General features: G+C 41.7%; 1 protein-coding gene across 24 annotated transcripts in view; it reads left to right on the top strand.

Annotated features, from left to right (window-relative positions):
- The window catches only part of Lrch3 (leucine rich repeats and calponin homology domain containing 3), a 108,934-nt gene that overhangs the window by 81,627 nt on the left and 8,849 nt on the right, over positions 1 to 18,458 (top strand). For 8 of the 24 annotated variants that reach the window (XM_048454068.3, XM_048454081.3, XM_048454077.3 and 5 more), the window contains 6 exons: positions 1,171 to 1,242; positions 6,955 to 7,003; positions 7,803 to 7,910; positions 9,637 to 9,740; positions 10,979 to 11,116; positions 16,449 to 16,526. In XM_048454068.3, coding sequence (XP_048310025.3) covers positions 1,171 to 1,242; positions 6,955 to 7,003; positions 7,803 to 7,910; positions 9,637 to 9,740; positions 10,979 to 11,116; positions 16,449 to 16,526 — 549 coding nt within the window. The remainder of the gene's footprint in view (positions 1 to 1,170; positions 1,243 to 6,954; positions 7,004 to 7,802; positions 7,911 to 9,636; positions 9,741 to 10,978; positions 11,117 to 16,448; positions 16,527 to 18,458) is intronic. The other 16 variants (XM_048454073.3, XM_048454083.3, XM_085685474.2 and 13 more) reach the window with 3 other exon arrangements.

Here is an 18,458-nt window from a genome sequence, read left to right as displayed (position 1 = left end):
TGCTGACCAGCTAGCCTAGCCTATGTGATATTCATGAGTAAAGCACTTGCTATGCAAGTGTGAGGACCTGAATTTGAGGCCCTGGAAGCCACGCAAGGCGGGATTCAGTAATGCACCTGCACCCTGTGCTCCTGTCGTGAAGGGTGAGTGCACACAAACACCGTTACCCCGTTTATTTTGTAGCAGCTTGTGACAGAGAGACCCTGTCTCGGAAAAGAGGACCGAAACCTCCACGCGTGCATCATGGTGCTGGTGCACCCATACCCCACATACATTTATAAGCTTACACTTCGTACGGAGACTTTTTAAAAGGTAGAGTCAAGTGACTCTAAAAAGTGAGGGTAGAGTCACTTGGCCCTCCTTGGTACTGGCCATTTGGAGCTCCGCAGGTGCGAAGATGAAGTGTGGGTCGTGTGCACACCATGAAGCAGAGCCTCGTGTCCTGGCTCTTCCCCAGTGTAACTTGGGTTAATATTGAAAAATACTTTGATTTATTAAAAATAGATCAAAAATGCTTCATTAAAAATGAATTCTCTGGCTGTATTATTTCCTTTTCACAGAACAATAGAAGACACATATTTAGTTTTAAAATGATTTTTGCTAAAATCATAGGTGTCTTAAGTTTTATTTCCATGTGAAATAATATTTCTTTTTTTGTTTTTTCGAGACAATGTGACTTTGGTGCCTGTCCTGGAACTTGCCCTGTAGGCCAGGCTGACCTTGAACTCACAGAAATTTGCCTGTTTCTGCTTCTTGAGTGCTGGGATTAAAGGTGTGCACCACCACTGCCCAGCATGAAATTTTATTAAGCAATACCTCTTTTTTATTACAAGATGTATGTATGTATGGGAAACATGAGTTCTGAAACATTTGCTTGTCTTTTTATTTTCTGTGATTATTAGCAGCTATAAAAACTAGAATGCTTCTTAATTCTAGATTACTGTGGTCTGAAGTCATGAGAGTATTCTGAATTATATACATAGAAACATTCTGCTATGTAAATGTTACATGATGCAGTTTTCCCCAACTCTTGTCAGCCCTATTAGTATCTTAGTAAACAATTTAAAAGTTTGTTGATGACCTTTCCTCTGCTAATTTTACTGCTTAGCTTTGCCTGCCTGGCATTTGCTCAATGCTGCCTTCTGTTTCTTCTCTTTGTTTGAAATGTAGTCGCTGTCAGGCATGGAACGAGTAAGCTGCGCAGCTACCCTGCCTCACTCTTCTGCCTTCACACCTCTTAAGGTATCTCTTGTTGCACTAATGCACCAGGAAATTCCAGGAGGGGAACGGGTGTGTTCGAGGGGCTCTTAAATTTCAATGGATTGGAGTAACAGAGAGACAGACTCAGGGATCTCCTGAAATATGCCTAAGGTTAGGGAAGTATTAGCACGAGTTTCACCTGACTGCAAGTTTTACAGTGCCAGAGCTACTCAGAGCCAGTGCCAGTCATCTACATACAGAGTCTGTGCGAAAGCTCACTCTGACTTTTTGTTGGAGGTGGGTTATTTACTGTGGTTAATACACACTTGTCGAATTAATTCTGTCACCTAATATGCATACAAAATAATTTGAGTCCCCTCTGCACAAGTGTAGATGCCAAAAATTCTATAGCAGTGATTCTCAGCCTGTGGGTTTTGATTCCTTTGGGGATTGAATGACCCTTTCACAAGGGACGCATATCAGATATTTACATTGTGATTCATAGAAGTCACAAAATTACAGTCATGAAGTAGCAATGGAAATAATGTTATGGTTGGGGGTCACGGCAACATGAGGAACTGTATTAAAGGTTGCAGCATTAGGAAGGTTGAGAAACACTGCTCAATGAGGAAGGTTAGCTGATGGTGACCTGGGCCGCCTGTGTTTGTGTGTTACTTTTCTCGTGCCTTTGACAAAATATCTGACAAAAATAACTTAGGGGAGAAGAATTTCTTTAACTTTTTGATTTCAGTCAAAATCATGGGGAGGTGTGGTGTTGGAGGTCACAGAAGTGAGAGTGTGTGAAGGAAGCCCTCGAGTCTCAGCAGTAGGACAGGAAGAGAGGACTGCAGACCAGGCGCTAGGCATACCTTTAATCCCTACACTCAGGAGGCAGAGGTAGGCAGGTAGATATCTGTGAATTCAAGGCCAGCCTGGTCTACAAAGTGAGTTCCAGGACAGGCACCAAAGCTACACAAAAAAAAAAAAAACCTATCTCAAAAAACCAAGCCAAACCCAAAAAAAAAAAAAAAAAAAAAAAAAAAAAAAAAACCCTCAAGGCCTTTCTCTAGTAGTCTTCCTGAGCTAGCTAGGTCCGACTTCCCAAAAGTTCCACAGTGCCAGCATCCCAGCACTGAGTGGCCAAGCACACGAGCTTTTGTAGGTAACATTTCACATCCAACCATAACATTTGTAAACAAAACTTTAATGGTACCCAGGAAAACACCCTACATTTAACATGGATCTCTGATTTAATATTCATGGGAGAGCACACCCATACAAACACACACACACACACTTAACAAGCCCCAGGGATCTTCCTGTCTCTTCCTCCCCAGTGTTGGGATTACAGGTGTGTGCCACTATTCCCTGTAGGCCAAGCACTCGAACACATTAGTCTATTAAGACCACCACAATCTGTCATTTAATGTTTTCTTTCTGTACCATTGGTCCTTGAAAATGTCTTTGTTTAGCTTTCTTCTTGGCCCATATCCTTTGAAATAAAACAAGAATAGTCTTGGTTTATCTTTCTCCCCCTCCCCACATCTGTGTGTATGGGGTGTGTGTGTGTGTGTGTGTACATGCACATGGGTGCACGTGGAGACCAGAAACTGACATCTAGAATCTTCCTCTGTGGCTTTCCTTATTCACTGAGCTGAAAGCTCTTACACTTGAATCCAAAGCTGGCAGATAAAGCTAGTCTAGCTAGCAAGCTTGCACCAGGGTCCCTTTCCACCCTCCTAGTGCTGCAGTGTGTGTGCTCCCTTGCCCACTTGGCATACACTTGTATCCTGGGGATCCGAGCTCCTGTCCTCACACCTGTAGCTTGTGTGCAAGCATTTTACTGTTGACCCGTATCTTCAGCCCTTTGTTTCTTCAAAGAAAACAGCTTTTACTTCATTTGAGTCCCCATTTCCTAGTTCCTGTTACTCTTGTTTTAAATTAAATTTCTAATTTTCCATTTATTTCTCAGCATTCCAAACCTAGTTTCTGTCTTGGTGAACATGACTTGTATCAGAAATGCAATCCAGTCTTTACTCAAGTACAGTTTATCTTGTACAGATCGAAGTTCTTGGGCCAGGATAAAAACACTAGCTGCCAAGACTGATTCCCTGGGTTGATTCCCAGCCCATGATGCAAAGAAAGATCATACTCCAAAAAAATCAGCTTTCATTCCCCCCCCCCCATGCACATACTTACACACACAGGGTAAAAGAATTAGTTCTTAGGCTACGAATATCAAACTAAGGAATAAAGCAGAAAAATTTTCACAATGTTCAAAAAAATACTCAACAGCATGACTTTTTTTAAGAAGTTAAAATTCACCAGGGCAGGCAGCAGTGGCACACACCTTTAATCCCAGCAAAGGCAAGCAGATCTCTGTGAGTTCGAGGCCAGCCTGGTCTACAAGAGCTAGTTCCAGGACAGGCTCCAAAGCTACAGAGAACCCCCCCCCCAAAAAAAAAAGAAAAAGAAAACCAAAAAAAGAAGAAGTTAGAATAAAAAATATTCTAAATATTTTAAAAAATATTTAAATATTTAAAAAAAGCACCATTTAGTTTTCCCAAGTGCTGACCAGAAGACTGGCTAGCCCAGCACTCTCCCAAGCCCAGCACATGTGAGCAGTACCCTGCCTTCCCACACAGATTCCCCAAACACCATCAGCATCCTTCCTGGGCTCTCGAGTGGATCACAGAAGCACACAGCCAGACATACAAGAAGACTGTATTAGCATCCTTAGAGGCAATGCACTGTGTGAGCTGATCCTCATTGTACAGTCTGCCCACGCCGTAGGGTAGAAATGCTGCAGATCCCCAAGTAGCTTGCTGCGGGATCCCGAAAGCAGCCAGTCCCAGGCAGGAATGGTGCACGAGACCATGCGGCAGGTCTCCGAAGGTGGCTGGTCCCTGGTGGTGTCCCTGGTAGCAAGCCACGTGACAGTGGCAGGCAAGAGGCAGATGGATAGGCACACCATGCAGAGTGGAGTTGGATATTTATTTAGTGGTTAGGGAAGGGGAGAAGAGCAACTGCAAGTCCTCCCTCCAGGCTAGATGGTCTAGAAGCTGGAATGTATCCTCTTCCAGCTGATAGGAGGAGATGAGGAGGACCACCAGCCACTCTAAGGCACTGCCCACAGCAATGGGAATCAGCTGGATTCCTCACAGGAAAAACAAGCTAAAACTTGGATTCGTCCCCAGCTGCAGTTCCAGGACATCCTTTTCCTTCCACACTGTCAGGGTCACCACATTGGTATGCAGCTCCCACTAAATGTCTCCTTTGAGTTGATGTTGAATGCTCTGGTTACCGAGTAGGTAATTGTTAAGTATTTCTCTTAAACGACAAACCTCTCCACCAACACAAATAATCCCGATCAGACCAAATCAGACTGAATTAAAAGATACCCAGGTTTAATGGGTGCCAGCACTCCTGGGTGGCCCTGGAAAAACATGGAGAGAAGAGGGAAAAGGGGAGACCACACGTTCATTCTCTGGGGGGCAGTTTATATAGCCTGTGGGAGTGGTCTTGACCTTCCCTGGGGAGAGGTTACCTTTTGACAGGTTTATTGACCCTCCCTAGGGAGGGGTCACCCTTTGGTGGGCTTTCTCAGAGGTGGAGTTTAGACTAAGGCAACTCCCAGGGGAAGAAGCTTATGCCAGGAACTGGGGTGAAGCCCCTAACTAAACAGTAATGACCAACTGCAGAGCCATAGTTGACAGCAGGCAAGTTCCATTGTCACCTGTGCACTTGGATACAAAAGGGTATGTGAACATATGAGGTGCTAAGGAACTGGGCTGCTCAGTGGTTAAGGAGGTGAACGTTTCTTTTTTAATTAGCTGAACTTTGTTTCCTTTTTACAGATAAACTTTATATCCATTTAGTAAGTTATTGCTCCATTTTTACACTTTTGTCAATGAATTGAAAATGTTAGGATTTGACCAGGTACACATGCCTTTAATCCCAGCACTCCAGAGGCAGAGGTAGGCAATTCTCTGTAAGTTTGAGGGCAGCCTGGTCTATATAGAGTTCCAAGAAAAGTCTGGATTACATAGAGAGATCTTGTCACATAAAACCCTAAGGAAAATGTTAGTACTCAAATATTCTAGAAAATATATGTCATTTTTCTGTGTATGCATACATATGTGTGTGCATGCATGCATGTGTGTGCATGCATGTATAGTGGTTTTGATTTAACCTAGAACATGCTATATAAGTCATCTACCACTAAGCCATACCCCAGCAATCATCATGTTTTAAATATATTTTAATAGAAATTAAGAAATGGTGATTGCACTTTCTTTGAAGATTGCATTTTACTCTCTAAAGAAAAACTAGTGCTTAAGAAACTATATTAAAGAGTCTGGAAGGGGGGCTGGAGAGATGGCTCAGAGGCTAAGAGCATTGCCTGCTCTTCCAAAGGTCCTGAGTTCAATTCCCAGCAACCACATGGTGGCTCACAACCATCTGTAATGGAGTCTGGTGCCCTCTTCTGGCCTGCAGGCATACAGACAAAATATTGTATACATAATAAATAAATATTTTTAAAAAAAAAAGAGTCTGGAAGGATAATTCAGCGATTAAGAGCACTGTCTGCTCTTCCAGAGGACCTCCGTTCAATTTCCAGCACCCACATGGCAGTTCACAACCGTTGTAACTCCAGGCATCAAATTCCTTCACACAGATATACATACAGGCAAAACACCAATGCACATAAAGTAAATAAATCATTTAAAAAGGAAAAAAGAAACTATATTAAAAGGAAAGGTTTCCACAAGGACTCCTAATTATAGTTGAGAGGGTGTCTGAACTGGCCTCCTCCTGTAATCAGGTTGGTAACTATCCTAATGGTCCTCAGAGAGCCTTCATCCAGTAGCTGAAGGAAGCAGATTCAAAGTTTCACAGCCAAGTACTGGGCCAAGCTCCAGGAGTCCTGTTGAAGACTCCTGGAAGGATTGTTTGAGCCAGGGGGGTCAAGATCATGACACTGTATTATAACCTTGTATGAGAGGAAGGATCGTTTGTGCTGTGGGGGTCAAGGTCATGATAGGGAAACCCACAGAGACAGCTGAACTGAGCTCATGGGACCTCACAGATTCTGGACCAAGGACGGATGCATAGAACAGACTTAGACCTTCTGTATGTGTGTGACAGTTACTTCACTTGGTCTGTTTGTGGGACACCTAGCAGTGGAATCAGGACCTGTCCCTGGTGCTTGAACTAGCTTTTGGGAACCCATTCCTCATCCTGGGTTGCCTCACCCAGCCTTGATACAAGCGGAGAAACTTGGTCCTGCCTCATCTTGATGTGCCATGCTTTGAGGGGGGTGGCCTATCGCTTTCTGCATGGAAGCCGAGGATTAGTGGATGGGGGAGGGTGGGAGAGGAGGGAATGGGAGGAGAGGAAGAAGGGAAAACTGCTGTTGGGATGTAAAATAATTAAAAATAATTTAATAAAAAAGTAAGGTTTCTCTTTTTATATTTCTTAATAACTGTTTATGCCTTAGATTGATCCTTTCCCACAGTTCTTGGAGAGGTCATATATTTAGGTTATATATTTAGAGAATGCATTACATAAACACAGCTAAGCAAACAATTTGTCTTTTTAAGAAAAAGTAGAAAATCAATTTTACCAAACTTTTGTTTCTAAACTTAGTTTTGAAGGGAAGTTGCATGGCTTTCTTATATTCCCTAAGTTACTAGAATGTGGAAACTGCCCTTTCTTGGGTACTAACTGTTGATATGATCTGTTTCTCCACAGAGTGATGACAGAGTCAATGTCACCTCGAGCTTTCCTATGACAGAGACAGGTAATAGACACAAAAGTGCTGTGGCTAATTTTTTTTCGGGGGTGGGGGGCGGGAACAGAGTCTTGTCAGGGTAGCAAGAACTAATGGTTCTTCTGCCTCATCCCCCAACTATTGGGATTACAAAGGGACCTGTTGTCAGGCTCACCATAGTTATTCTTTACCAGGATTGGTGTGTGTGTGTGTGTGTGTGTGTGTGTGTGTGTGTGTGTGTGTGAGAGAGAGACAGACAGACAGACAGACAGACAGACAGGGTCTGAGATGAGCATCTCCTGTGACCCAGGCTGGCCTGTCACTTGGTGTGAAGATACAGAGCCGTCCGATTCTCTTGCTTCTACCCCCAGCCCCAGAGCATTGGCTGTGCCTCCTTGTCTGGTTTCCATAGTGTTGGGGGGCAGACTGATGAAACCCAGGGCTTTATGAATATGCAGCAAGCACTCTACCAACTGAGTCACAGGCCTAGCCCCTCTTTACCAGGATTTCTTTTTTAACTAGTTGGCCATTTGGTAAGGAAAATGAATAGGAATTAGCAGGGCTATACGTTTGCAAGAGACTAAGTTCGGTTTATTAACTTTTGGCCTCCATTTGTTCATATACTAAAAATTACAGAATTTTTAAAATAAATAAGCAGCTTTATTTTATACATGAGTTTTCCACTAATGAATAGAATCATCATTTTATATCATGTTTGATTTGATTTTCCTTTTGTGCTATTTATCGGACTTTTTGACATTTGTTTACATCATCTTTGAGTTGCTTCCCATCTCCTTTAACATCATCTTGCTTTTCCATGCTGATATAGTCCATCATTCCCCTGCATATTCTTTTCCTGCTGCTACCCAGAGAAATCAGCCCCAGCGCCCTGAAAGCTTCCTTTTCCGAGCTGCCGTTAGGGCAGAAACCAGTAAAGGTGAGTGGTAGCAATTTTAAGTGCATGGCAGAGTGGGGAGTGGCTTTACACAACGACTGAGCTCTTTCAGCAGCACCCTAGCTATCATGGCAAAAGTTAGCTCAGCAGGTGTCTGCAACTCACTAACATGTCAGGAGCATCTTGGGTTTTTGTTTGGGTTAGAAATTTCCTTAGTACCATTTAAAATATAGTGTTTCAACTATGCATGATGGTACATACTTATAATCCTGCATTTAGGAGGCTGAGGCAGAATTGGTTTTAAGCCTAGCCCAGACTACAAAGTCCTATTTCAAAAGCCAAAACCAAAAGCAGATTGAACAAATGAAATGCTCTTTCTGTTAAAGAACATTCTTCCCTTATTATGAACTTTTTCTCAGGTCTTTGCATATTGAGAAACTGTTGAACAATTGTATACCTATTACCAGCAGTTTTACTTTGAGAAATAATAACGTGTAAAACAAAAGATAGATACAAAAACATTCATAGCAACATTATTTATAATGGTGCCAAATTGAATGTTCACAAGAAGAGTGGTGATGAATATTGGTGCATCTGTATGATAAAATGTCATGCAAGTAATGAAAATGATACATACAACAATATTGATATATCTGAAATGTATGGTACTGATAGATATTTTTAGTGTTGATCAAAATAAGCCATATGCAAAGAATAAATACATCGTGGTTTAATTTATAGAAAGTTCTTAAAAATGGACAAAGTAAATTTATGATCCTTAAGGTGAGGCTACTGGTACCGTTTGGGCTCTGATGGGCAGAAAATATGCAGGAGGCTTTGAGGTATGGGCAAATCTCACTTACTGTACCTAGCCATTTCGTTTTGTGAGGATCATTTATTGGCCTCTATTTAGAACCCTGTAATTTTACATATATATTGTATTTTTCAATAAAAAACATTTGTAAGTGGATGTAATTCAAAAGAAATGCTATTATATTTATATATTTGAAATTTCTAACCGCAGTGGTTCTTTAGCTATTATCTTAGTTAGGGTTTCTATTGCTGTCAAAAGATACCATATGACCACAGCAACTTTTAAAAAAGAAAACATTTTACTGAGGGCTAGCTTACAGTTTTAGAGGTTTAGTCCATTATCATCATGGTTGGGAGCATGGTAGACATGATGCTGAAGAAGGAGCTGCTACATTTGATATGCAGGTGACAGGAAGTAGACTGTGACACTGGGAGTAGCTTGAGCATAGGGGACCTCAAAGCCCACTCCCATAGCAACAGACTTCCTCCAACAAGGCCACACCTCCCAAAAGTGCCACTCCCTAAGGGGGTCATTTTCTTTCAAACCACCACAGCTTCTAGCCTGCCCACTACCCCTTTTGATTTACTCAGTAAATGTTTTCTTTCTTATAACAATAATTCTATTTTAAAGATGTATTATTTTACTTTATGTGTATGGGTGGTTTATGTGCATGTGTGTGTGCCCACCACATGTTCAAGGAGGTCAGAATTAGACATTGAATCTCCTGTAACTGGAGTTACAAGTGCTTCTGAGCCACAACATGGGTGCTAGGAGTGAAACTGGGTCCTCTCTACAAGATCAGCAAGTCTCTTAACCTCTGAGCCATCTCTCTCAGCCCTAGATGATAATACTTTTAAAATGTCAACCAGAAATAGTAAACACTGTATTGGCAAAGAAACTTGCCAGACAAATGTAGCGCTGGCAACTGACCTCTCCATCTCACTTGCTTTCCAGGACGTGCCTCACCCCTTCTGTCCTCTGCACCTGCACCTGACCCTGCAGATCCTGTAACAAGACAGAGAGAAGAAGAGCTGAAATTAATAGACCAGCTGCGCAAGGTGTGTGCGTTACCTCTGAACTGCCCTTTAGCAGTGGCATGCCTATAGTCCATATCCTTTTGTTCACATGCTCACTTCTATGCATTACCATAAAGTCAGTTCATGTCCCTTCTATGCTGTATTTTATGATGAATATGAAAGAATTTCATTATTGAGGAAATTCCTTTAAACTTTTTTATTGAGAAAATTAGATGAATACTTTTAATTTTAAAAGCTCACTTCATAGCCATGTTCATTTTCATTTTTTCCCCATTTCTGTTTTCCATCATGTTAAAAGGCAGTCTCAGAGGAATAATTATAATGCATAAGAGCCAGGCATAGCATGGTGGTCCACACGTAATCTGAGGTACCCGGATCACCAGCTGGAGATGCAGACTGTGCTACATAGCGAGACCCTTTCTTAAAAAAGAGAGAATTCATGTGCATGTGCACATTCTCACTCCCTGTGTACATGCTGAGGGATTGGAACTGAACAAGGATCCAGTTTGGTTTCATGTTTTTGTTTGTTGAGACAAGTTGTCTCTGTATCACTCAGGCTGACCTTGATCTCTTAGTCCTCCTCCCTGTGCCTCTCTTAATCTGGAGTCAGGCACACGCCACCATGCCAGGACTTAGCAGTTTCCTAAGTCATAAAATGATAGCCATTTCTTTCATGCTTTATACCACTGTGACCTGGCTACGATGCATATGCTCCTCTCTGTCTCTGTAAGTTACTGACCTGAGTTAGAAGGAAAACAGGAACTAGAGAATCTAAGTTATTTCCTTGTTTTCTGGATTCTGTTTTGTTTTGTTCTGATTTTGTTGTTATTTTTTTTTTTTTTTTTTTTTTTTTTTTTTATAGTTTACTTTGTTTTTTTTTTTTTTTTTTTTTTTTTTTTTTTTTTTTCTTTTTTTTTTTTTTTTTTTTTTTTTGTACATTTTATTAAATTATAAAAGTTTCCTGATTTTGTTGTTATTTTGTTGTTATTTTTGTTTTTGTTTTGAGATAAGTTGTTATGTTATGACCCTGGCCAGCCTGGAACTCACTGTCTTTTCTCCACCACCACCACCGCCCCGGCCTCAAACTTGTTCTAGTCCTTCTGCTCCCCTGGCATCCTCAATGCTGGGATTACGGGCTTATGTCATGGTGTCCAATTTTTTTTTCTAAATTTCTAACCTGATAAATTTCATTGTCTTGCTTTTATATCCTATTTGGTAATCACCCTCCAATTCATGCATGACATTTCCTGTCCTCGCAGCATATTGAGTACCGGTTAAAAGTATCTCTGCCCTGTGATCTTGGAGCAGCTCTAACTGATGGTGTTGTACTTTGCCACTTGGCCAATCATGTTCGGCCTCGATCTGTCCCAAGCATCCATGTCCCATCTCCAGCCGTGGTAAGTTGTAGTGCCAAGCAGCCCTGGCTATTCATAGGATGCTTTTCAGTTCAGTGGAGTCATCGTGCTGGAAGCTAGCAATGCGGATGCCAAGGGCTCCGCCTCCACTTTCTCATTCTCACTTTGAACTACAGTAAAAGCAGATACATAAACAATCATTTACAGCATGTATTGAATATTGTAAGAGGTATGTAAGAAGTATGCTACTGAGATACCAAAAGGGGACTGGTTAACTCTGCCTAGAGAACTAGAATCCTTCTAGAGAAGTTGAACTAGTCCAGTTATGAAATATAGGTAAGAATTGACCGACTAGCAACTTAAATAAAGGAATTGTGCAGTTGTTGAGAATAAATCACACACAGGGTAGTGCGTGGGTACAAACGACAGTAGATGAAGCTGAAAGTTAAGCCTAGGCTATGTTTCAAAGGCTTTAAAACATGCCAAGGAGCTAGAGGTTTATATTAATGTCAATAGTGGAGAAAAATTAAAAATGCTTGATTTTTGTTCAACAGGCATAGCAGTATGAAGCACACTGTTAGAACTTTATTAGGGAAGGTTAGCAAGATGGCTCAGCAAATAAAGATTTTTTCCACCAAGCCTTGCAGCCTGGTTTGCAGTCTGATGTGGTGGAGATGAATCATGCAGAAAGGGCCCTTTATCCTAAAGTTTGTTTACCTTACCCCTGGCTCTAGGCTACAGCCAGGCTTATCATTGGTGCCTACTGACTGGCTGCTCTCTTGGCAGAATACTGCCAGACTTCTTTGAATTCAATTACTGCCTTAAGCTCTTGTGGAATCAGGAAATACCTCACTAAAAAACATTCTCCTTGAAAGCCCAATCCCTTATGAACTTGATCAGACATTTTAAATATCAAGTTTTATCCCAGTATCATGCTCTAAATTGAAGACAATTTAGAGTCACCTTTAGAAAGCAGTGGTATAGGGCCTAGAGAATGGCTCAAAAGGCTGTGAGCACTCTGTTCCTGCAAAGGACACACACGTGGGGCTTCACAACCATCCATAACTCCAGTTTCAGGGGGCCTGATGTCTTCTTCTGACTTCTGTAGGCACCAAGCACACAAGTAGTACACATATAAGCAAAACACTCAAACACATAAAATAAATCTAAAAAAAGTTTAAAAACAAGAACTGGCACAAGGCCATAGGACAGAAGTCTGCCCTTGCGTGAAGTGGAAAATCAGGGGATCTGACCAGGATTATCCTCTTTTCAACCGCCTAATTTTTCTTCTTTGGTTTTAAGTGGAAGAATTAAACTGGATGCTCAGACAGTTACTCAGCCTTTCTAACTCGGGAATATGCTAACCCTTAAAATATGGATCAGGGCCTATTATCATTATCTTTTTACATTTTTAATCATCTTCCTTTTTCTATTATTTATTTTATTTTTTAAATTATGTATATTTCTGAATATGGGTTCGTACTATGACTACTCTTCCAGCAGAGTCTAGAAGGAGGTGTCAGATCTCCTGGTGCCTGTGAGCTATCATATGGGTACTGTAAACCAAACCTATCATTCTGGTCCCATACTTTAAATGAAATGTTTAATGAAAACAAACTTTAAAAATAAAATTTTTGAGCTAAGTCTGGTAGTGTACACCTTTAATCCTAGCACTTGTGAATTCAAGGCCAGCTTAGTCAGTTCAGGCCAGCCAGAGCTGCATAGGGAGACCCTGTCTAAAAAACAAAAACAAATATCAAGTTTTGGGCTGGTGACATGAACTTGCCACACGAGCCTGGCTACTAGAGTTCGATCCCTGGAACCCACATTAAAGGGGAAGGAATGAACCAACTCTAAGAGTTGTCCTCTGACCTCCCTGAGGGCGGTAGCACACATGCCCCATACACTGTGTGATTATACACACAATAATAATAAACATTACATTAAAAGTTTTAAGCTGGGCCTGGTGAGTTGTGCCTGTAATCCAAGCACTTAGGAGTCTGAGGCAGGAAGATCAGGTGCTCACAGCCATCCTGGTTTATACAGTAAATTTGAAGTCAGTCTATGCTATATCAGATCCTGCCTTAAAAATAAAGTTTTCAGTACCTGAAAAAGTGTTTGAATCATTTTAAACATTCAGAACTAAGTATTTATCTCGTGTTCTTTTCAGTTCAGATCTCATATTTAGTGTAGACCACATTACAGAAATAAAAGAGGCTAGACTTTGCTACCAAAAATTGTCATGCCATTTGAAGTTTTGGGAAAACTTTTGGAGATAGCGATTCCTATAAGATTTGCTTCTTAAGAGTAGACTGTGAGTCCTGCAGTCTGGAGTGAGGATGGAAAGGCTCCAGCCTGCATCCCACTGATGGATGAGCCTTTCCATTGACATTTCCAGAGGAGGGATGTGCACTGAGTGCTCTCTCGCTCTCTCTCTCTCTCTCTCTCTCTCCCTCCCCCCTTCTCCCTCCTCCTCCCCCGTCCTCCCATTGTCTCCTTCCCTCAGTCCTTCATTTTCATATGAGCTATAGGAAATTGTGTTTGAACCAGTTTTTAATTAGCAACATTAACTTTTTATCCTTGCTTTTGCACAGAAACACGATTTTTTTTTCTTCTAGAGCAAGGTTATGTCAGTCTGTCCTTCTGTAAACAACATTTCAGAAATAATAAGTTTCCCTCTTTTGTAAAACAGTGCTCATGACTACTTCTGCTTACTAGCCTTCTCTCCTGAGTCAGACCTGGGACCTGACCAGTCCCGACCACTTCACAAGAGAAAATGCTAATGGTACTTGTCTTTGCTTCTAGCACTGTGAGACAAAGAGCCACTGGCATGTGGAGAGAATTTCTAGCCTAGACGGATATGCCAAAGGGAAGCAGTTTGTCCTGTTGGCTTTGGGAGTTTGGTTTTTTAAGACAGGGTCTCACTGTGTAGTTGTGTAGACCAGTCTGGCTGCAAACTCACAGAAGTCGACTGCCTCCCCCTATTGAGTGCTGAGATAAAAAAATGTGTGGCACCATACCCAGCTAGTTTTTGTCTCATTTAGCCAAGGCTGGCTTTGAACTCCCTGCCTGTACCATGCATGTTCTTTATTTGCAGAGTTGCTGTGAAAATCGGGTCTTTACCAAGGAGCTCCTCCTCCTAGCAACTTTCCCTGGCCTGTCAGTCCAGCTTACCCTTCTCTGAGCTGAGGAGGCCCCAGCACTGTGTGTCTGTGCACACCTCCTTTATTGTCCTGGCATGAGCAGTGCCAGTGTGAAGTAGCAGATGAAGCCCAGGCCTTTGTTGTGCTCCCATCTGTCAGGAGATCATGACTCCACAGTTTATGTTCCATTCTCCGCTCTGCCCCCCCCCATTCCCCCTCTACCAACCTTTTAGCTTCATTTAAAAATTTGGCATTGGCAAGAAAGGGAGCTGCACTGGTTTGTCTTTCTGTGTACTGACACAACTCAGTGTCATCTGGGAAGAGAAACCTCAGTTGAGAAAATACCCTTACCACATTGGCCTGTAGGCAAGTCTGTGCTCCGTTTGCTTGATTAATGATTGATGTAACGGCTCAGCCTGCTGGAGACAGTGCTGTTCCTGGGCAGGTGGTCGTGATCTGTGTGAGACAGAGAGCAAGCCAGTGTAAACATAATTCTTTCACGCTCTCTGTTTCTGCCCCCAATTCCAGGTTCCCATCCTCCTCGAGTTCCTGTTTGGTTTCCCCTGATGATGGGCTGTAAATTGTAAAATGAACAGACCCTTTCCTCCCCAAGATACTGTGGTTATGTTGTGTCTGCAGCAGTAGAAAGCCAAGCAGGCCAGGTCCCTCCTCGTACCCCAGAGTCCTGTCATTCCGTCTGAACTGGGAGACTTGTTTCTTTCTGTGCATCTCACTAGCTGCATTCTTACCTCATCTTTCATGAATATCTTTGCCTGGTCAAAATTAAAATCCTTTCTTTCGCTGCTTTTATTTTGTTTCTTCTTATGCCAAGGAATTGTGTTTCATGTTTCAGAAAACTTGGGTTTTACAAGTGAAGTCTTTTGTTTTCTAGAGATGGTACAGGTGTCCATGAATTTACTAATTTAAAAATCTGTAGGTCATAGTCCCTGCAAACATCTGGCTTCCATATATAATACTTGAACTTAATTTTAGAATATGAAATCCTATTTTTCTTACATTGTGTTCCATGATAACTAACTAGGTTAAAAACAAAACCTTGAGAGGGTGTGGAATGCCGCTTTATTTTCAGTCTTTAGAGATCTTTACAGAAAATTAAGCTCATTTATTAGTAATTAAGGAAATTTCCAGCATTAATTTTAATGTAGCTTTGTAACCATCGTTAAGACTTTTTTCATTTCCCAAGTGTCTAATCTGTTGAATGTAAAAGATAGGACTGGGATTAAGAGTACTGGCTGAAGCTGGGGGGTGGTGCACACCTTTAATCCCAGCACTTGGGAGGCAGAGACAGGCAGATCTCTGAGTTTGAGGTCAGCCTGGTCTATAGAGTGAGTTCCAGGACAGGCTCCAAAGCTACTCAGAAACCCTGTCTCAAAAAAACAAAATAAAATAAAAAAATAAAAAGCACTGGCTGTTCTTGCAGAGGACCAAGTTCAATTCCCAACACCCACACGGCAGCTTGCGCCTGTCCATAACTCTATTCCCAAAGATTCAACACCTTCTTCTGGATTCTGCAGGCATTGCATGCACATAATATACAGATAAACATGCAGACAAAACACTCATACTTATATAATTGAAATGATATTTTAAAATAGAACTTGGCATGGTAACACATGCATTTATTTAGTCCCAGCACTTGGAAGGCAGAGACAGGTGGATATCTGTAAGTTCGAGGCCTGTCTGATCTACACAATAAGTTCTAAGCCAGCCAGAGCTGTGTAGTGAGACATTGCCTCAAAAAGTAATAGACCAAAAGAAATGAACTGTTCATTATGGCCATGCTTGAACACTGAACCACTAGGTGATACAATTTTTTGGTGTTCTCTCTAATGTTCTTTTGTGTATTTGTTTGAAAATGAAAAAATATCTTCTTAGCACTCACCTTGCTAAACCAAAGCCAAACGCAGGTATTGGACGGTGGCAAACTCCTCTCAGAGGCCAGCACCGGTTTCTGTAAGTAGCGTTTTATTAGCTGCAGCCACACTCATTACCTCCTGTGGCCGCTTTCATGCTGCTGGCGGAGCCGGACAGTGACAGCGGTTCTGTGGCTCCGGAGATTAGCATTCAGTATCTGATCTTTGAGGGGAAAGTTTGCTGAGCCCCAGTGTGTACAGCAGTAAGTTCATGACAGTCAGCAAGAGTGGTTTTAAAGCTGTGTGCTTTTTGATCTTTGTTGATAACAGTTTCCCTCCTTTGTTGTCTCACTGCAGCCTAAACTAACAATGGCAAAATGCAGGCGAAATGTGGAGAACTTCCTGGAAGCTTGCAGAAAAATCGGTGTACCCCAGGTAACGTGTGTGTGTGTGTGTGTGTGTGTGTGTGTGTGTGTGTGTGATTGTTCTTACCAGGACTAGCTGTGAACTGCTAACATAATATTATTACAGAGCTGTCAGTGTTCTCTCCAGCAATATTCTTTCGTGTTTCCTCATTTCCAAGGACCTTTAAAGAGACTGTTAAATATTGATTTAAATAATTGTATTATAACTAATAAATTGAAAATAATTATTCTATTTTCTTAAACATCCCCACTAGCTGTTAGACCTATGTACAACTACACATAACAGAATATTTTCACACAAGTACCATTCAGATTGGGAATTCTTTTGTTGGCCTCAGTTTTTTATACTTGATTTTAATACATCTTAAATATATGTATTCATTAAATAATTTTAAGACTTCAGAAAATGTTACAATAATAACAGAGTTCTTACGTATTCCTCACCCAAATTTCCCAGATGCTAGCATCAAATATGCAAATAGTGTAGCTGTACAAACTGAGTGATCCAAGCGATAGTCCTGTTAACTAAGGTAAAGATTTAGTTCAGCTTCCACCCATCCTTCCACTAGGCTGCAATCCTTTGGCTGTTAGCACAGTGATGACCACGTGTGAGCTCGCGCCCTCTTCTAAGGAGACAGTGTTTCCATGGGCCTCTATGGCAGTGGTTCTTAACTTGCGGGTCGAGACTACTTTGGGGGTTGAACAACCCTTTCACAGGGGCCACCTACGACCATGGAAAACACAGATATTGCATTGTGATTCATAACACTAGCATATTACAGTCATGAAGTAGCAATGAAAATAATTTTATGGTTGGGGTCACAGTAACATGAGAAACTATTAAAGGATCACAGCACTAGGAAGGTTGAAACACTGGTCTATTGTATTTCTTGCCATTGATGGTACTATAGTTAAACTTGATAAACTTGATAGATTTAATAAGAAGTGTTTACAGTGTTCAGTGACACCCCCCTTTTGTTTTGTTTGTTGTTGTTGTTGTTTTGGGGTTTTTTTGGGGGGGTGTTTTTTTTTTTTTCCCTCTGTATAACAGTCCTAGCAGTCCTGGAACTCACTCTGTAGACCAGGCTGGCCTCAGAGTCGCAGAGATCTGCATTCCTCTGCCTTCTAAGTGCTGGGATTCAAGGCATGTTGCCACCACCACCCAGTTAGTGACCCTTTTGAAGAGTAGTTAAAACTGCTTTACTCTTGAGGGCTGCATGGAGTTAGATGATGTGGACATAGGCTTTTTGACCTAACTTTACACTCAGGATGGTGGTCTTAGAGCCCTGTGGCTCAGACCTCCCTCCTACCTCAGCTTCCAGTGCGAAGAATTGGGGTATACACTGTGCTTAGCAATAGTGTAAAGAAATTAGCAGCTTGGTGTGGTGTGGTTGGCAGTTTCTCTTCTTTCTTGCTGGAGATGGAAGCTGCGGCCTCCTGCATGCTCTGCCACTGAGCCACATCTCCAGTCTCTAAGCCTTATTTTGTCTAGTCAGCAGAGAGAAAACACCAGCCTTTTCTGTCAGCGCTTGATTAACTGTCGGAAACTCAGGACTGGCTCCCAAGCCCATCAGAAACGCCAGCTTTGCTCTAAGTTAAGCCCCATTTATCCCTGTAGTTTCCTAGTGATGTTTTTTTTATCCAGTTCACTGTCCTGCTCTAACTGATCAAGAGCCAAGAGGTCAGAGCATCATGTATACAGTGAGCATCGTTCACTCCAGCTTCACGTAGTCCAGAGTAGAAAAAAAAGCCAGTTCCCACCTGCATCTTCATTAGCCAGCATGAATTCCACACCTGCTCTTCAGCATTACTGGGTAGATCATTCTGTTATTTTCTGCTGTGTTATGGGTTTGGTTTTTTTTTTTCCTTTTCTAAAATCAAGTAAGACATATTTTATTCTTATGGACAAATTCAAACTAGAATTTTTCATTTTTCTATCACC

Source organism: Myodes glareolus, chromosome 2 (assembly GCF_982192425.1).
Source record: "Myodes glareolus chromosome 2, mMyoGla1.1, whole genome shotgun sequence".
Taxonomy (NCBI): Eukaryota; Metazoa; Chordata; class Mammalia; order Rodentia; family Cricetidae; genus Myodes; species Myodes glareolus.
This window is presented reverse-complemented; position numbering and strand designations above follow the sequence as displayed.